The sequence below is a fragment of the Bombus vosnesenskii genome, unplaced genomic scaffold (genome assembly GCF_011952255.1).
Source record: "Bombus vosnesenskii isolate JDL3184/JDL3185 unplaced genomic scaffold, Bvos_JDL3184-5_v1.1 scf7180000016279, whole genome shotgun sequence".
Taxonomy (NCBI): domain Eukaryota; kingdom Metazoa; phylum Arthropoda; class Insecta; order Hymenoptera; family Apidae; genus Bombus; species Bombus vosnesenskii.
The window spans coordinates 1,457,596-1,478,204 of NW_022884348.1; the positions used below are offsets into that span (position 1 = coordinate 1,457,596).

At 36.9% G+C, this 20,609-nt stretch overlaps 2 protein-coding genes across 9 annotated transcripts in view; one reads left to right on the top strand and one right to left on the bottom strand.

Moving 5' to 3' along the window:
• LOC117242792 (collagen alpha-5(IV) chain) overlaps window positions 1-9,501 on the top strand; it is a 56,717-nt gene extending 47,216 nt beyond the window's left edge. The window contains exons 13-27 of the mRNA XM_033509718.1: window positions 147-399; window positions 563-756; window positions 937-1,143; window positions 1,219-1,324; window positions 2,495-3,039; window positions 3,583-3,781; window positions 3,980-4,179; window positions 4,284-4,383; window positions 4,792-4,977; window positions 5,404-5,696; window positions 6,042-6,129; window positions 6,225-6,395; window positions 6,650-6,835; window positions 6,947-7,239; window positions 7,392-9,501. Of these exons, the coding sequence (XP_033365609.1) occupies window positions 147-399; window positions 563-756; window positions 937-1,143; window positions 1,219-1,324; window positions 2,495-3,039; window positions 3,583-3,781; window positions 3,980-4,179; window positions 4,284-4,383; window positions 4,792-4,977; window positions 5,404-5,696; window positions 6,042-6,129; window positions 6,225-6,395; window positions 6,650-6,835; window positions 6,947-7,239; window positions 7,392-7,877 (3,507 nt within the window). The 3' untranslated portion in view covers window positions 7,878-9,501. The remainder of the gene's footprint in view (window positions 1-146; window positions 400-562; window positions 757-936; window positions 1,144-1,218; window positions 1,325-2,494; window positions 3,040-3,582; window positions 3,782-3,979; window positions 4,180-4,283; window positions 4,384-4,791; window positions 4,978-5,403; window positions 5,697-6,041; window positions 6,130-6,224; window positions 6,396-6,649; window positions 6,836-6,946; window positions 7,240-7,391) is intronic.
• Window positions 9,502-12,031: 2,530 nt separating this feature from the next.
• The window catches only part of LOC117242793 (nuclear receptor coactivator 2-like), a 127,065-nt gene continuing 118,487 nt past the window's right edge, over window positions 12,032-20,609 (bottom strand). For 7 of the 8 annotated variants that reach the window (XM_033509720.1, XM_033509726.1, XM_033509722.1 and 4 more), the window contains 3 exons: window positions 19,648-19,824; window positions 18,290-18,366; window positions 12,032-13,313 (listed from right to left, as the gene is read on the bottom strand). In XM_033509720.1, the coding sequence (XP_033365611.1) occupies window positions 13,236-13,313; window positions 18,290-18,366; window positions 19,648-19,824 (332 nt within the window). In that variant the 3' untranslated portion in view covers window positions 12,032-13,235. The remainder of the gene's footprint in view (window positions 13,314-18,289; window positions 18,367-19,647; window positions 19,825-20,609) is intronic. The other variant, XM_033509724.1, reaches the window with a different exon arrangement.

Genomic DNA, 20,609 nt, shown 5'->3' on the forward strand with positions numbered 1-20,609 from the left:
GAAAATATTTCAAGAACAATTGTTATTTATATTTATAATTATTGAGTTATAATCGTTGAATTGTGTCTTCTGTGATTATATATTTTCGCGGGAGCTAATCAATTTTTCGTGAAAACAGACAACGAACGGCGCTCCTTTGTTTTCAGGGTGATTTTGGTCCTCCAGGGTTTACAGGACGCGACGGTTTCGCCAGACCGGATGGTATTCCTGGTATTCCGGGTGACAACGTGTCGATACCAAAAGAATTTCTTCGAGGTGAGCCGGGTTTCCCGGGCATTCCAGGAGGCAAAGGTCCGATGGGTGACAAAGGAGGAAAAGGCGAACCCGGAGAATCTTATCCGCCACCGGTTATAAATCTGAAAGGAGAGAAAGGATACAAAGGAGAACGAGGTGATATAGGTAAGAAGTTAAAGTGACAACATTTATTCCCTGAATTTTTTCCGATCAATTATTATACTACATATGTACTACATATACTATACTAACAATAAATGAAAAATGTTAAAAAAGTAGCGCTTATCGATCGCTATTTGATAGTAAACGTGTGATGAAATTTCTATAGGAGAGGACGGTGCGAAAGGTGTCGAAGGATGGCCTGGTGACGAAGGATTTCCGGGACTGCCTGGAATTTCTGGATCACCTGGTATATCGCGTCAGGGTCCTGTAGGATTAAAAGGATATCCCGGTATGCCAGGAGATCAAGGACCTCGCGGAACATCGGGTACACCAGGATCACAAGGACCAATGGGTTTCACGGTAGGCATACGAACAAAGAGATCGAATCGAACGTTTAATAACGCGACGTAAAATAACGTTAAAAACAGAAAATCAACAAAAATGTATTAATAATATTTTTCTTTCTTGATGTTGAATTTTTATGCAACTATCGCGTAATACAGGTGAAATAAAATTGTTTTCTCTCGATCGGATCTTTAGGGACGCTTGGGCAACAAAGGAGATCGCGGAGAACCAGGATCAAATCAGACGTATGGCGATTATGGATTAATGGGCTGGTCTGGTAACAAGGGAGACGTTGGTGATCCTGGTCCTAGAGGTTTACAAGGTAGACCCGGAGTGGATGGTGTGCAAGGAACAAAAGGTAGCAAAGGTGCTCCTGGTCAAGAAGGATTAACTGGACTACAGGTAAAATTAGACAGCAAAGGCGATAGACGTCCGATATTTGATCCTTGAGATTTAACGGGAAAAATCGATCGACAGGGAGCCAAAGGTCAACGAGGTTACAGTACTCAGGGACCTAGGGGCTTCCCTGGAATGGCTGGACAACCTGGAATGCCCGGAAGAATGGGAGACGTCGGTATTACAGGTAAGATGGTTTTTAGATTTTAATTTTTATTAATTCGATTCGAATATCAGAAATTTATTATTATTTTTTTTACTTGCGAAACGAATCCTTTGATACATAAAAGATTGTCCAAATAGATCAACTTTTTGATCTATCTATCGATCTGTGTATTGATACGTATTTGATCTGTGTTGTGTAACGCTATTCTGTATGCAGCAAAGAGCAATTTCTCGCGGATCGTGAACATACACAATTAAGAAGAGTAATTCAATAGCCATATAGTCGACACGTAATACTTTTGATTACTCGCGATATTAAATTTATCGGATAGTTGTGTCGCATCTATTCTTTCCAGACCCCGTTGATTTGCAAAGAAATCCATTGTTTCAATTAAAACTCGTATCAATTAGTTTTCAATATTATTCGTTGTTGCTTGAGATTTTATTTAATTCGAGTTAAATATAGATGACACGAAATTTATGGCGCTTGTTTTTCACAAACGTTTTACTCTGCAAGGCAGAATTTCAAGTATTTACAGTCATTACATCGGAAATGTTAATCAACGCAATTGGCATCCGATTAGTTTTTAAATGCACGAGAAAATCTGTTCGGCGTATCGACCGACTCTCTAGAGAGAATGGTCCTTTCGAAACAGTTGCGACGATTCATGGGAATTGTTAGGTAACTATAAACAAGGATTAACCGTAACGCATGAACGCAATAAACGAACGACGAACACGCCTCGCTCGATATGTACGTTCCCACTGGAAAAGGCCAGGGAAATCCAAACTTTACAAAATTCTGTATAACGATGATATTTAAACTGCGAACAGCCTGTTTTACATGCTTTGAATGGCACACACGGAATCGGATATTTCAACTGCAGTCCAATTATCAAACATCGATGGTATATTGGAACGAAAGAGCGGGTAGAATGCAACAGAATTACGCGGAAACTTGGTATTTAAATCGCGGATATTTAAGCAAATTATGTTATATGCTTTTACGAGTAAAAAGATGAAATCTATCTAGAGGATCGTTTTATGTATTAAATATTATAACTTCAAATATTTTAGATACTTTTGCGTATTACCCACGTTCTGTGGATTTATGCGCTTTCAAATTTCCCACAAATGCATAAAAGTCTGTAGTTTACTAACAATAAATCGCTAATAAAATGGCTGAAAATAGGTCCCTACGGAACACCTGGATTCGATGGGATGAAGGGTCTGAAAGGAGAAATCGGTTTCATCGGACGCAGAGGTGACGACGGTGATGCTGGACCGATGGGCTACTCAGGAAGAGATGGTGCACCGGGTCAACCGGGTCCTCCTGGACCAGACGGTGCCGATGGTGAAACTGGCGAATCTGGTCCTTCTGGTAGGCCTGGTCCCGACGGAATGCCTGGAATAATTGGAGCTAAAGGACAGCCGGGAGACGTTGGACCCGAAGGTGTTATAGGAATTATGGGATTACCTGGTCCAAAAGGTATATCTGGAGACATAGGACCGGACGGTTTGGACGGACTTCCGGGTGAAAGCGCGTTCAGTGGACCCCAAGGTGAGGTGGGTGAGCCTGGTTTCATGGGAGAACTCGGACCTCCTGGCTTCCCTGGCATGGATGGACGACATGGCCCACCTGGTGAACCAGGAATAGGTCGCGATGGCTCCCCTGGTCCGAAGGGAATCAAAGGTGAAACTGGCTTTGACGGATTTAACGGACTACCTGGACCAAAAGTAAGTCTCTTAGCGACGACGATGTTTAAAAATACAGTAGAAAGTAATTGGTTCTACAAGTTTATTCGGTGCACGCATTCAGGGCATCGTTATTTGTCCGAAAATTACATTAGAATAGAATCTAGAGGAAATGATTAAACAGCGCAATGATTCGAACAGGAAAACTTCCATGTAAAATGAAAAATTCAATTGCAGAAATATAATATATAGAATTAACTTTACAATTTTTTTACCAACCACTTGTACGTATTTTCAGATCTAAATTAATTAATTTTCTCGTATCTTGTCAAAAATGTTTCCGACAGAAGACTGGTGGAGTTATAGATGGCAAAAGGTTTAATTCCGGTTAAAACATTTTTAACTTTCGCTATGAATATTCCAAACAACCTGAAAATATTATAACCGTACGTTATACATCGACATTCCGTGCTTATATCAAAGAATACTAAATGACGATAGCGATATGACATTTTGGTTGATAATATTAATAACGAGAATAAATAATAAGATGATAAGAGCTCCTCGTTTATCTGTTTCATATAGGGAGAGGTGGGTGATATGGGACCGGATGGTTTGAAAGGGCCAAGAGGAATTTGGGGTTTAAAGGGAAAGCCTGGAGCATACGGTATTCACGGTTTACCTGGTGTGAAGGGTGAACGAGGTCCGATAGGACCACCTGGTTACAGCGGGCCTAAAGGTAAACGAGGATTGGATGGAGATCCAGGTCAAATGGGTTTGCCAGGTAGGTTTCGCAATTACGTTGTAAATTATTTTACTGGCCTGATCTGTAAATTGTAAAAGAAGACTAAAAATTAAAACCTACGTTTTTTTTTATTAAACCAACTCCGCGAAGGAATCGTCAAAATATTAACAATTTATAATATGACGCTAGAGAACAGGAAAAATGCTAAATATCGTACAATGTGTAAATTGTATTCAGGAATGCCTGGTGATCCGGGTCCTAGAGGATTACCCGGTTTAATGGGTGCACCAGGACCCAAAGGAATGGTAGGTGAACCAGGTCCTCCGTCGTACGGTGAATCAGAAAGGGGTGATTTCGGTACTCCCGGCCTCGAAGGCTTGCAAGGTGAAAAAGGAATACGCGGTGAACAAGGTTTCATAGGGTTACATGGACGAAAGGTACACAAATAACGAATATAAAAATTCAGCTCTCGAAATTGCTTGTTCTTAGCAATTTTAATCGTTCGATTAAAGAACGATTAATGATAATTTAATAATTTCAGGGTATGAAAGGTGATATTGGATTCCCTGGGCCAGCTGGATTCCCAGGCGTGCCAGGTTTCCCGGGTCTTCCTGGCGATCGAGGACCTCAAGGTTTCCCAGGTACCAATCGCGTTTCTATGCAACGCTATATTCACCAACCACTGATTCGTACTTAAATGTGTTAGATATAGAAAATTATAGATAAAGAGATAGAATATAAATATATACAGAGGCTCATGAAAATAGTAGCGAAATTTCAAAACGTTTTACACGACACGAACATAAAAATATTCTGTGGAAAGTGTCCAAATTGTGCTTTCGCGAGCTAGTGTACCATCGGATTTTGGAATTTGGGTCCTAGGAAAATTAAACGCTAATTTTCTCAGAAATCCTTACGTATCTTTAGCAATATCGAAGGTAACAAATTTGAAACTAGTCAATTTGCAATGTCTCGCGTTAAAACAACACGATCACCGGTAAGATATTCGTTGTATAAATGCGTATAACTACATTATACTCGTTATCTAGGATTACCCGGTGAGTTGGCCGAACCATCCGAGGACGGATTACCTGGACTAGATGGACTACCCGGGACTCCAGGAATTCCGGGTCAAAAGGGTGCACCCGGAGAATACGGATATAATGGACCTAAAGGAATTATGGGAGACGTTGGTTTCAGTAGACGTGGTCCAAAGGGACTTCCAGGGGATCGAGGTATTACTCTCTTCTCATAATACGAATGAATTTCTCATTTACGATTTATAGGTAAATTGCGTATATATTTATGCTTCTCGTCAGAAATTTGAAAAAATGCTGGTAATACGCTAAAATATATTTTTATCTAAAGTAACAAAAATATCACGTACACCGTTCTCTATAATATTTGGTAGACGCAACACCTCTACATTTTTCATATTTTATATATTTTTACATTTTATGCGTATTCCATGTATTTGATGCACCTTCTACAGTCAATGTCTATAATCTTTAAATTTGTTTAAAAATTTGCCTAAAAAGGAAAAGTTGTCTAAAAAAAATTGATTTAAATTAAACGAATATTTATAAAAATCTACGCTATCGACAGGATCACTGTTTATCGCGAATCGCGAACAAGTTTTCATATTTCATATTCGCGCGTAGGTCCAGCAGGTTTCACGGGTTTCCCTGGAGCTCCAGGATTAGAGGGGTTAGAAGGCATACCTGGTCTACAAGGACCAAAAGGTGAACCTGGCGACCGTGGACTGCCTATATTCGCCATCAAAGGAAGACAGGGAGAACCAGGATTGCCTGGATTTAACGGTAGAAAAGGAATAAAAGGAGAAATTGGCGAAGTGGGCATTCCTGGACGCGAAGGATTACCCGGACGAAGAGGACAACACGGTGACGACGGAGACGAAGGTTTATCCGGTGCGATGGGACTTCCAGGACCAAAAGTTAGTTATTTCAATTATCTTACATATTCGACGCCCTATTAGTCATAGAATATTAATTATTTCGATATTCGGGAAATTTATTTTACAAGTAACCATGTCGAAGAGTTTAAAGAATATACAAATTTTGTCGTATAAAAATAAGGAACTTCTGCCGATTTAAACGATTTTCGTTAACATATCGCGTGTATTATACGAAATATTTTGAAGTTTCGGTATCGCTGTAATAAGATACAATTAACGCGTTTAGATTGGTAAAGAATCTAAAAGAAATTGAATAATTTAATTAATATATTGTCGTGAATAATATTTCCAGAAAATTTATATAAATTTTCGTACGCTTCGCAGGGATCGAAAGGAGATAATGGTATTAACCCATTTTCGCCTTTCCCAAGAAAAGGTTTACTCGGTGATGTAGGACTTCCAGGACTGCCAGGTACTATAACAAGCAAAAAGAATTTCAAAATAAATCAATAATTTATAATTTGAAAGAACATTTAATATACATATCATATATTCATACTTGCGTAGGTTTCCCTGGGCTTCCGGGCATGATAGGCGAACAAGGAGAAGACGGAATTCCCGGAAGAAAAGGAGAACCAGGAATGGAAGGACTTCCCGGTCTTCCAGGACCAAAGGGCGTTGTTGGTTCTCCTGGTTATCCTGGTCTTCGCGGTGCAATTGGCCGACAAGGTCCACCAGGTAACAAATCACTTATTAACAAGCGTTATTTTAATATCGTGACGAGCAATGTTATTAGAATTCCGAAGAGGATCAATCCAGAAACATTTCAATGGCACGAGATAGATTGACAATGCGTTGAATTTTGAAACTGTCCCTGTACAAAAAATACAAAATTTGACTAATCGGTGATCTTCGTTTATTTGCGAATAAAAAGCTATGATCTAACAGTAATGACACGTTAGAAATGTAAAAAAATGCAAATTAATTCGTAGGATCCCCCGGAATACGGGGAAGTCCGGCACCACCGGCACCAGGTGCCCGAAACAGAGGTTTCTTCTTTGCTCGACACTCTCAATCCGAAATGATACCAGTGTGTCCAAGAAATACAGTGAAACTTTGGGACGGTTTCTCGTTTTTGCACATAATGGGCGAAGGATATTCTGTCGGACAGGATCTTGGTAAGAAGGTTTAAAAACGACTGATGGAGATAAACATTAAATTTCTTGATTAACTCGGCTGTTCTCCTTCCTAAGAGTGGAACGCGTGATCGAGATTATATTTCGTTTCAGGCACCGCTGGAAGCTGCCTTCAAAAATTCTCCACCATGCCTTTCACGATGTGCAATTTGCAAAACGTATGCGACTACGCCAATAAGAACGATTACAGCTATTGGTTGAGCACGACAGAACCTATGCCTATGTCCATGGCGTCTATACCGGCACCGGAAGTCGGAAGGTACCTGTCCAGATGTTCCGTTTGCGAGGCTCCAACTCGAGTGATTGCGGTGCACAGTCAATCCATGGCTATACCAGAGTGTCCCGGTGGTTGGGAAGAACTTTGGATCGGATACAGTTTCCTCATGGTGAGTACAACTTTCTTCGCTTTCCGCTCTCGCTCGCGAGTATCCGATCGCTTGCTTATTTCTAACGAGACGCGTTTCAATTACGAAATTAACGAACCAAAGTCCAACGATTCCGAAATAATGTGAAAGCTGCAACAACGAAAAATTTTCAGCATCGAGACGCAGGCGGACGCGGATACGGTCAGTCCTTGGTGTCCCCTGGTTCCTGTTTAGAAGAATTTCGCACGAGACCGTTCATCGAGTGCCATGGTTTTGGCGCGTGCAACTATTACTCAACTGCCATATCCTACTGGTTAACCATCATCAAAGAGTACGAGATGTTCCGCAGGCCTATACCACAGACGTTGAAAGCCGATCACACGTCGCGAGTAAGTCGTTGCGCGGTGTGCATTCGACGTCGCGTGACGGAAGACCAACACGCCAGAACGCCGAGACCTTTCACGCCGAATGGACAGAGAGACCAAGTCGGCAACATTCAGTATCCACCGCCGCATTCATATTATCCAAACTACCAATATCACAAAAAACCGCCTATAAGCAAAACGAGAGATCCGAATAGACGCGTTCCGTATCACTATCGAAGAAGAGGCAGACTACGTAAACCAGAACGAACGACGGAATCACCGAACGCGGCTTAAACGACGATCGATGCGATGGCACGGACGTAATCGTGCGAACGAACAACTAGTAATGGGTGTTTGAATCTTATCTCGAAAGCCATTCGAGGGTTTTCAAGATTATAGTGGAAGATTCGAAGCACTTTGAACACGACTCGAAGTTTAAGATTCTTACGTTACACGTAAATCTTCGGTCTTGAATCTCTAAAGTCTCGATACGCCTTGAAAGTTTCGAAGATCTTTTTCTTCTACTAGCGTCTGGACATCGACATTCGCGCTATTCCTTCCGGCATTGTCGTTAACGATTTACGTTAACGTATCGTTTACAAACAGAAACACGTATCGAGAATGACAGTGAAACATCGAACAGAAATTTCTCAAGACGTCCAAGACTCGTCGAGAGTTGCGAACTTCGGATCGTGTTCAAAGTGATTCGAATTTTTCGTCGTTCATACAGATTCGAAACGATTTGTAGCGTTTCAAATCCCATCGCTAGAAACAGCAAGTCTGTGTGTATATATAACGAGATGTTGGAATCTGTTAGTTAAGTTATCGCGTCTGTTCCGTATGGTGTAACGAAGGAATATATATAAAGGAGCATTCATAATGCGAATAGGCCATTCGTCGGTCGTTTTTAATGCCAAAAAATACGATACGGGGACGAACGTCTTCGGCCAAAAATTGCCAATCGACGGCATCCACTGCCATCACAGACGCTGATCAAACTCGCGTAAACAATCGAATTTTAAATTAACAATCCAGTGTATCATATATATCGCTATTTTATTCTGTAACATTTACTTGCCTATGTATTTACATTGAGTCGAATAAAACAGTTTTATAGAAGCTACCGGATGCTGAAACAGCCTGATGATTTTTGTGCAGCGGCACGTCGCGAATTTTGTGTTCAATGGTCTCTTTCGTGATCGCGATTTCGAAATGCTTGACAGCGAACGTGAAATGTTATTTTTTTTTTTTTTTTTGGTAGAGCGATATATATTTGTATAAAATGAATTCGTCGATCTTACTAATCTTCTAATCGGTTTACTTTCTTTAAGGAACAATTTGAAATTTCATTGATCGTGACGAATTTTTTGATTAGTTTTCTTGGTTTAATTCCAGCCAATTGCAACTCACATTTGTTGACTTTGTCAATTGGTGGGTAATTAAAATTTTTCTGTCAACCCAGGTATTCGAAGATGCGTACACGAAAGAGGGCATATCTTCCTATTAACGTGTATCAATAGTATAAAATAGATACTTCGTAAGATAAAACCTTCTATCTTCAGTCTTTAACTGCCACGTTAAGAAAATATTATCTTCTCCGTTTTCTTTTCTGTTTACTTAAATTGTGCCAAAACATTAATAATTAAAATGAAAAAGCGGTAATCGGCGCGATACTTGCCATGCGTAAAAACTACTATCGTAGCATCGCTATTTAAAAGTCACGTAGGTATAGAGAGAATTGAATAATAATGATCGAGTGATGTCAATTTTATGCTTGATGCATATTATAGAAAACCGTAAAAAATAAATATAACGAAGGAAGCTATTGCGCGTAATAGTAAGATTACCCTAATTTTATATTTATATATTATATGTATCGTTATTTTAAGTAATAAAACGTATTAAGTAATTATTCAAATTGGTGTATTTACTCGAGCCATAAAATCGATCAAAGTGATCGAACTGAACGAAGAACGAGCAACTTGAACCTTTAGCCATCGAGTGGATCCGAAAGATTCAAAGTGTCAAAGTAGATGGATGGTGTTTTTTTTTTTTTTTTTTTTTTTTGTAGAAGGATAATCAGAGATATCGCTAGACGCGATATCCAAAGGAAAATAAAGCACATGAAAACTAATTACAGTTTAATGATCAAACCCGCGCGGACCAGGCGCGAATTTCCAAAATAAATGTACACGTGAGAGATCGATATTATATTTATATTTATAAAATTATTCATCATTAGAAAGCACATATGATCTATCTATATGACGTAATTCACTACGCACACACGCGTACAAGCATGCCTACGAGCGCACGCACGCACAAAGAGAAAAAAACACGCAGAGCCGCACGCACACCGTGAAATACCATTCATTCTTCGTCGCGCACGCAGGCGTAAGCACACACATACACACACGCGCGAGCATACATACACATGTACGTGGGCGCGCGTGTGCGCCACACACACACACACACACAAAATAACCGCTGTGTGAACGGCGACGCGCGACTAACGAAACGAGTATACATGTCTATGTATGCACGTGTACATATTCAGAGTACCTCACGAATGTGTTTTATAGGGTTTTCATATCTTTTGTGTTCTTCTTCATTTTTTTTTTTTTGTCGTTTTGTTTTTTATTTTACGCAACTCTTTGTAACTGCCCGAATAATTGGAAGAAAGTGCAACAGAGATGAGCAGGCCAGTATCATCACAGCAATTAATTATACTCGTTAAATATCGATCTTCGTCCTTCCAAATCGTTTCTCTTTGTTTTCTTCTACACAGACCTCTTTTTCTTTTTACACGTACAGCGTCATATTCTTCTTCCATATTCGTTTAAATAGTACGTCCTTTTATCTTCCTCGGTTACCACATTTTGCTCTCCCCATCGATCATCGATTCTTACGATCTAAACGTAACCTCCAGAACGGTAACATCCCTTTTATTAATAAAATTATTAAAAACTACAAACGCTCGATAAAATTGTGCGATAAAAAAAAGGAGAAAAAAAACGAATTCCTCATCTATACGCCTAACATAAGAGACACTCAAACAGACAATCACGTTAAACTTGATCAACAACCTCCCCGCATATCTTTGCACCTTTTCTACGAACACGTGCCTTAAAATCGAACCTAAAAAAACAGAATATATTAACAAAAGAATGAATGCCGGGGAGAATAATAAAAAATCTTGACGACGAACAATTTGGATTAAAAAAATACATGTTATATATATATATATATGTATATCGCATTAAAACAGCTACGCTAAGGGACACTATCCTCGCATTAAAAAAGTGAGAGAAAAACCAAACTTTTAACGCATTCTGGCGCAGACTTCTGGTCACGACGATGAATAGCGACTTCCGTCAAAAACGAAGTACGCTATCACCAAAATTCGCGAGTGTCTACCTCGTGGCAATTTCTTCCAACTTACTTCTTCCGCTGTTTTCTACGCTTATCATTTTTTTTTTAACTCTGTTTTTCAATCTTTCTTTTCGTTTAATAATCGGTGAACATCCTGGAAAAATAAGACACTTGCGTGAGATTTCTTTCATATGCATATATGATATACATATATACACACCGATTGTTTTATGTCGCGCGGCGTGTGTATATATATATACAATAAACGTGAATTAGACGTATTTTCCACATTTTCCTTTGTTTCTTTTTCGTTTCTCTTAATTTCTCTTCGATACATTTTTTCTTTTCTTCTTTTTTTTTTCTTTTTTGTTTACTCAATTACGATCAATGCAACAACGGATGTCGTTCGAGAAGTAATTTAGTGTGCATCTCTAAAGACTCGAAAGAGAATTACCGAGCTATGCAAAATAGAAGGATCGATCTCCATTTTTTTCATTTCATCTTCTTCATCCTCTCCACACGTATACATACATATATAAATATACGTAAATTTATATACCGATTATATATAAATAAACGAACGAATCATATGTATATATAACACGATATATAAATCCCTATACATATATATACATATACATTTATACAATATATATATATATGTATATATAAAGGTACTCTTACTATTGAATAGAAATATGCATATTCCAAGTGTTCAATAATATCAATATTGATATAATAATAATTATTATTACAATAATAAAATAATAATAATAATAATAATCCTTAATATTATAATAATATAGTAATTGCAATAAGAATATTGGTAATAGCAATAATCATGATGTCAATAATAATAATAATAATAATAATAATAATAATAAAATAAAATAAAATAAAATAATAATAATTATTATATAATAATAATAGTTATAATCATATTAACAACAACAAGTATTCTTTGTCACATTTTGGTTGCGGATTCTTACAATCACAAATATATTATTCATAAATGTAATAGTCAAAACGGATCGTTAAATTAAGAGAATACGTGAAATAGTGCTCTATTTGCTTTCTTTTTTTTTTTTTCAGCTTCTTCACCGCCTTCTTTATCATACTCTTACTTCATCACTCTTGTGTACAATAATTAAACCTATAAATAGTTCTATGTTCAACAGCCAGTGGTATAATAAAGTATACCTTTGAGGTACCTACGTAGTTTCTTTCAGTGATACCAAATACAATACTGACGGCAATGCGTAGCAACCCTGAACAGAGTTACACGGCCGTCAGTTCATCGTGTCGGTATTATATTTTTAATCATATGTATATATATATATATATATGTATATATATATATATATATATATATATATATATATATATATGATATATATATATATGATATATATATATATATGTATATATATATATTTATATTTATTTATTTATATTTATCTATTTATATATACTCAAATATCGTCCGAAGCTGGGTTGCCCCGAGAAAGGCTTTCTTTCTTTCTTTCTTTCTTTCTTTCTTTTTTATATATCCATGTATATATATAAAATAAGAACATCGCACTATCGTGCCACGTGCTCCCCGCGCCCAAACCTTCTCTCATCCTCTAACATCGTGGAATCGCTAGATCCATGTTCTCACACCTTTTCTTCCGTTTCGATTCACAAATTTCGATCCACCAATTGCTGTTGGTTCGATCGTTCATCGACACTAATCCACCTTGCCGGTTATTCCTCACGAAAACTAAGATCATCCGTCTCAACGTCAACGAGGTCAAGGACGACCTAGTAGAATCGTGGAAAAGATCTCGACACAGCCAAACGAAAAACGGAAACGTTTTCGTCCTTGGAGTTCGAGCGAGTTTAACGTCGATGCACTCGGTCGACGTTCCCTGACATCTTGTTCCGCGAGTTCCAACTGTTCGATACGCAAAGAGGTCACGGAGAGCACGGCGCAGCGGTCTAACATTTCTTTTCTTTAATTCTTCTTTCGAAATTGTATTTGGTGATACGTATCTGAATACTGACTTCGTGTGTTGCAGCGTTTACATATAATACAATTAGTATCCATTACGTATATGGTGTACATGCGTGCATGTATCATCGTTTTCCATCCAATTTCTTTTCTCTCATTCTCTTGCTTCCCTTTCGTTTTTCGTTCTCATATTCCTTGCTTCCCTTTTCTCCTTCTTCCTGTCTCTGGTTTCGCGTTCAAACGTATATTACATAGATCCCTTTACTGTGCAGAGCGTTGGCCGGCAGTCACTCGGACAACAGTTTCTGTAACAGGGACGACTGGTTCACCTTCGGATCACCTCGAGCTACTTCCTCCATAGAAGTCTGCAAAATGAATTCCGTTTGATTAGTTTCATATGCTTCGTTCTACAGGCTTTTGTAATAAGGTGGTCAATATACCGGCAACCAGTCCTTTCTTTTCCTTTTTTTATTTTTATTTTATTTTATTTACTTTATTTATTTTCTCTTTTTCTTTTTTTTTTCTTTTTTCTCTTTTTTTTTTTCTTAGAAGGTTGCCGTCGTTCAATTCAGAATGTAGAAAAAATTGGACAGAGTACTACGTGACGAAAATTATGAGAATGACGTCGTATTGAATTATGTGAGTTATGTAGTCTGGTTGCATAATGCAGGCTTTTACGTGTGCTATGGTAGGATACAAGATATAAAATAGTTATTTTACTCTGCGTTGGGGAAAATTTGTTTTTATGAAATTATGTGCGTTGCATAATGGAACACCTTTTGAAGTTAAAAAGACATTATTTTAAAAGTAAATCCTTTTGGATATAGGCAAGAAATTGCTAATAGCAAATCTAATATGAAATGAGGAAAAGCAAGCGTCTAAAAGTATAATTGTCTCGGTAAAAGACCGGTGTACATTTTTCAAAATCCTTAAAGCTGTAATACGAAATTTGATAATTAAACTATTGTAAGTTAACTGGCATGAAATTATTCTAAAACAAAGTAATAATAACACAGAAGGAGAATAAATTAAGTGATCTGTCCAAAAGCACCTACATCCTGAATATTTATAAAAACCCGTGATCGTGACACTACGTATCAAAACTAATGCGTTTCTGTTTTAGTGTTTGCGAGTACTCAAAATTTTTGCGATTATATACCAACCAAAATCAAAGACTCGTATAAAATCAATAAATTTCTTTAACGCTATATCGCACTAAGCCAGCATATCTTTTTTGTTTTTTTCTTTCTTTTTTTAGTACAAATTTTAAACACATTCGCTTGTTTTGCCTTGGAAATTGAACTAACGCAATCGTTAGTGATTCTAACGCTGTCGCTGTTTTCCGAAAATTTCCAAATTCGGATCAAACGTTTCTAACTTTGATCAAAGTAAATAAAAAATCGTATTGTATCTCGAGCTTTTTGAGTACTCACACCAGCTCTTCGCTTCTTCTAAAAAGCATAAAACAAATGAATAAAAAAAAAAAAAAAAGAATCTCGACAAGTTCTCGACATGGAATCGATCGACGTCGTCTCTGAATTCTAAAACGCTCCTGCGGAGGCAAACGCAAAGTCAAAACTCAAAAGAAAACTGTACTGAAGCCACATATGTTCGCTACACATCCAAAGATCCAATGCACACCAAAGGCCGCTAGTTTAATAACGTAAATAAAAAAAAAAGTAAAATAAAATAAAAAATAAACAAGGGAGAGGAAGAAAGATTCGCTTTGGCCGGGCGCGAATTAACGATGTTCGTAAAGAATAAGGAGAGAAACGGCGTTTTTTCTCTTTCTTTTTCTATTTATAAGAAGCAGTTATTTTGCGAAACGTTAAAGAAGCTACGTTAAGGGTATCGCAAAATGTCGAAAGATTACTAAACTCGCTTCTGCAGACCCGATCTTTCAACTGGAACGCACATAAACGAATATAGATCGATTAGTTGATCAATGTTTGATCGCGAGCACAATAAGACCGAGATGTTCAAATTAATTGTCAATCATCGAATAGTATTAACGCGTTCAACTCGCAGTAGATCATTTATGCTAAGAAGCAATCTACACGAATAGTTTAAATTCTATCACCACGAATACAACAATTATTTGAACAAGTTATATCAAGAGAAGGAATTTATACAATTTTTTCCATTTTATCCTCTACTCGAAATTTACTTGAAAATTTACTTTGCGACATTATACGTAATTATACGTAATTACTTTACGTAATTATAAACTCACGAAAAAAATAACAACTCAGAGGCTCGGAAGAAGAGTGTTGCAAGCGATAAAACGTAATTCGTGGAAGGTATAGGTAAATTTATGTACAAAAATTTACGCTCGTCCAAAGATAACAATATCTTGCTACACGTGGCTAATTATAAGGACTTGGAAATTCATAAAAAAAAAAAAAAGAAAATATCTCCAGCGACTATTTATGTTATCTGTAGAAGAAGCGCACTTATTCCACTTTTCCTCAAAACCCCTCGATCATTTCAGCAACTTTTCGCATTTCATCGAACAAAGTTGAAATTGAAATTTACAGGAGCGTAACTTCGCAAAAATTACGTTAATATTACTGTCGTATTGAACACGTTAATCTACGGCTACGCCATCAGAATGATTTGCCATTAACTGGAACGAAATTTCGAAGGAAAATTCGACGAACCGCAACTATTTCGCATTAAAATTAACAATTTCATCGAGGAAATTAATATTCGCGATTGGCCTTCGGAGGCTTCCTTCCGCGTTTCCATCGATTTCGTCGGCGTCGGCGTAAAACTTACCGCGAAAATAGTTTTGCTTCATGCAACGAGAGCAATCGGCATATGAGAGAAAAATAGTAGGTATGTAATAAGGAGCTACGCGTTTAGATATCCATTTGGCTCACTGTGAAAAAGCATTACAATACTAAATGTACGTTACACGATACAACAATGGCAGTGTGATTAATATTGATTACTTCGAATGAGCTAAAGCTTACGGCACCATCACCCTGTAGAATGAAGAGGAAACAACGTGTCTCAGCACCCATCGTATTTATGCTTGAAACATCAACAAACAAACAACTACAGCTTTTCTTTCTTAACGAACTAAGGTACAGCAGCCTTAAAAAAAAAAAAAATGTCACATCAGGCATATACATAAATACAATGCGACAAATATTTTTTGTTACTTCAATTTATTTTACTTTATGTTATTTTACTCGTCCTTTTTGCATTTCGTCTCGTTTGGACAAATATTTTAATTGAAAGCATTTTCGTAAAGCTTCCTCTATATAACGATATTTTTTTTTTTATTAAAAATCAACCCATATTTTTCTAGATATAGCAACAGAATTGCGTAATAAATTGATAGAAAATGGTATTATGGTTAAAGAGACGTCACTTGTCAAGTAAATAATAAAAAAAAGATCGTTCAAAAAATATTTGCTTTTTGCTTACAATTTTCTTTTTTCTTTCCTTTTCTTTTCTTTTCTTCTCCTGTATATGCTCTAAGTCGTGTCTCTACAATGAGATAAAGATATCAAGTGAAAGTATTGCAGGTTCCCAATTTTTGAAAACGATGACCACGATCAAACATTCTATTGTTATTCTAAATATATACAATAGCACGTTTTTGTACTACACGAATTTATTTTTCAAACAGTTGTAAAATATTCGTTTGAATGTTCCTTTGATCGTAAGAAAATTCGAAAAAGCCCTAAAATTTTGAAAAGGAGAAATATAATTTACAAAGAATTTCATTCTTTTATCGAGTAGTCACTGTCGGAAATTAAACGAATCTTCGCGATTATTTGAATTTGATATCTTCATATTTTTGCGTTGCGTTAGTCAGTCGCGAACAACGAGAAATATTTGCGTGGTTACTTGCAATTAATACGATTTAAGAGAATAAACGTTAGTTCTATGCATAGAAATTATACGACGTTTGATCGTAAGAAACGTTAACGCGTTTGATTCGAAAATTTCCAGTCGTTTCTCAAAACTAATTCTCTCGTTTTACTAACGACGATATTAGTCAAACTGACAGAGTTATGCAAAGAAGTAAATGTCGCATTTCCTAGTCTCGTAAATTGTCACTGAGTGTAAAACTTGAAACAAGATGCGCCAATGAATAACGTGGATAAAGCGATATTTTGCTGTCTTTTGGACGTGCACAGGAAAACGATATACCAGGCTCGTCGTGATTAATAACCATCGATATTCCAATTTATTGATCCTTCTGCACAGATACTTTTTAATTTTCGATATCTCGCTAGCGTAACTAATCGCTCGTTATTCTTATTATTTTCCTATCTAAAAATTAATTAACCTTGTTTCTTACGTGTACATCTATGTCGTTAGATATAATCGATTACGATAAGATGGCTAAAAATTGTAAGAACTCTTGGCAAATGACAGACGTATGTTTTTCTACTTTCAATGTTCGCTAGTACGTAATATAATTTCATTTGAATTCGATTGAAATATTACAAACAGATATTGAACTCTGGCTAAATTATAGGCGGCACAGAAATGTATGTACAAAGAAATACGAAATACCAATTTTCCTCTGATTACCCAATTAACGTATGCCTCGATTACCTCTGCATCTCTAGATACAGTGGCAACGGAGTAAAGAATAATTAAACGAAACTATAAAAAGGAAGTTAAAAAAAAACGCGGATGATCACCGTCTGACAAGACGAACAAGCTGGCTTGGTGTACCCTTTGTACGTCCACGCAACTATCAATCGTACAAAGTCGATATAACCGTGTATGCACGCGAAACAGTGGAAAACAAAGAGTCTGTTCAACGAAAGATAAGATATCCGCTCTCGTTTCGTCGGAACTTGGTAGAAAGTAAAAATGTCAAAACAACTTGAAAAGAAAGAAAAGAAGAAAAGGAGTAGAGACGCGAAGACTACCTTGAAAAATACTGTTTCGTGATGCAAAAGATAAATCTCGCTATACACTGCGTAGCTGGTGAGCGCGTCAACGATCTATACAAATATGCAGACGTTATCCTAACGTTACGAACGTATTTACGACTACTACAGTGAAATATGTAAATAAATGTAAATAACGTTCAAAGTGACACATGCAAAAAGAGAGCGCTAAAATACCCCCTACAAGTTTTACGCTCAGTGCGTAGAGAAATAAAAAAAAAAAAGTACTCGTTAAACATGTCGTGCACATAAGTTCTGAAGCCAAGCGAAGAAGGGAAGACATAGCATACAAAATCAAATGGGAAATAAATGAAAAAAAATTGTATGTATAAAGAGAGAGATAAATAAATAAGTATATATGTATGTATATAATAAATATATAAATGTATACGTAAAAGTAATTGTCGGAAGGGTCTTACCCTGGAGGATGAGGGGGCACTTCCGGCACTCCCAATGGCCCAGCTCTTGGCAGGGCCATCGCTAACCACAGCCTCACCTAGTTAGGACATTGTAACAGTAGGCGTTACCAGCAATCTTTCATTAGAAATAATGCGTTTTCTTACAAGAAGCGGACGTATTCGTGTTCGTGTGTCGGACACATCTTTCGATCCTGTACATATTTATATGTAATAGGCACGTAACTATATCGTCCTCACGCACACGACAGACACGAGCTATAAAACAACTATCGTTCGATTTTTTCCCCGATTCGAATCGTTTACGAAAGAAAAGAATCGATTCTTTGTTTAGTCGAAAGGGACAATTGTATCGAAAGTGAAAGCCGGTACCCACTGTCTGATAGCGATTGATAGATTCGCGTCTCGATCGTGATACCGATGATGAGATATGATAGATACAACCGATGAAATTTGTATGGCGTTGAATCGTCGTGTTTCTGAATATGCTTTTCGACTCGTTCGCGAATAGATTTCGGAAAAGATTCTCGCGGATAGTATTACGCGATCAATTTCTTTGTCTCGTATAGAATTTTACGCAAGAATTTATACACCGTGAAATTTTATGAACGTCGGTTCAGGATTTTCAGGGAAAATTCTTTTCTCAAGTTTTGCAACAAAAACATTAGATTTATAGAAAATATAATTAAGAAGAAACTGAGAACGGTAGACAATGTTAATTAAACGCGAAACTCTCGACGAAAAAGCAGTTCTATTGGTACCATTTACTGCTGAATCGTAATTTCTTCGCCCCTACAATTTTTAACATTACATCTATACGTTTTCCTAATATTTTTTAATTTAATGGCAGCTATTAATACAGAGATGATACAGAGAACGAGTTATTCAATTTTTACAACAATATCGGGAATACGTGAAAAAATTAAACGAACGACTATTAAGAAAGTTGTTAAAAAGTGTAATTGAATGAAACGTGATATAAATGAAGCGAAACTTTATGTGAATATATGTAGGATCCCTGTAATACTTTTTCACAGCTTCCAGCACATTATACGCGCTATTTACAACGTACAGAAATAATTATAACGATCAAAGATCAATGAATATACTCCGTAGCGGAACGCGAAATCCAACTTTTTATCAATTTTGTTAATACATCGAGAAACCAATGAACATCATTAGCAATTAATATAATTCCCCCAGTTTTCGAAAAAAAAAACAAAAATTTCCGAAAGAAAAAGAAATTAGGTGGAGAACTAATTTCTTTTCCGTTCCTTTTGTTACAAGCTGTTCGACTAAGCCTCTTGACTAACACACGACTTTCGAAAGAGAAAACGTATCTCTTCTTCCGACAGACGTACCTGCAGAAGACATTTCAAACGTCAGACCGAGTGCTTCGAGATCATCCTGAGATACTTGACCAGAAAGGTTGTTCTGAATATTGTTAGGTATCCTTTGTTGTTGCTGTTGTTGCGTTCGTGCGCCAACGATCGCTCTCAGTTCTTGCCTTACGAACTCCGAAGTGCTGCTAGCATTTCCTGTGACAAAACGAAACAGGATTCGTTAGATTTTTAAATACGGACACGCTAAACACGAACCACGATCCTCGTTTTCTTTTTATTCCCTCTTATCTTCTCTCTTTTTCTTTTCCTTTCTCTCGTGTAAACTGACAACTCGATAATTATAATCTTAATTACATCTTAGGTAGTTACTCATAGATCGTGTATTATTGTGCAAGCAATAACGTAAAAGTTAGTCAAAGGTACAGGATGATTGCTTTATTACAAAATGCGGTATTTACAATATTCCGTTGATATAAGTTCGAATAAATGACTTATTCCGAAACATGTCGATACCTGGCCCATCCTTTCCTGGATATTTATCATGATATTTCAAGCATAAGGATGTTGTTGGTGGAAGAAGAGATAGTAAAAAGAGAAAAAAAAAATAATAAATAAAAGTGCTAGGAGACGAAGCTTCGTTCGCTACAAGAGCGCCGTACAAAAAGCTTTGAGTTTTCCTTTTTTTCTGTCTTCTTCTCCTCTTTCTTTTCTTTTCTTTTCTTTCTTTTTTTGTTTTCTTTTTGGTTTTTGTTTCAAGATCACACGTATAAAATATAGCTTCGAAAAACATTTAACGTAAATTATACTCGACGATGCTTAGTAACACTGCGTTTAGTGACACAATGATTAATCACAAAAGCTCGATGTACTGTACATGAGAATGCGTCGTTGTTAGTAATATCTTCTTAGTCTCGTTATTAAGATATACGTACGGTTCTGAAAACCGTGGACTCACACTCTTTTTTTTTTTTTTTTTTTTT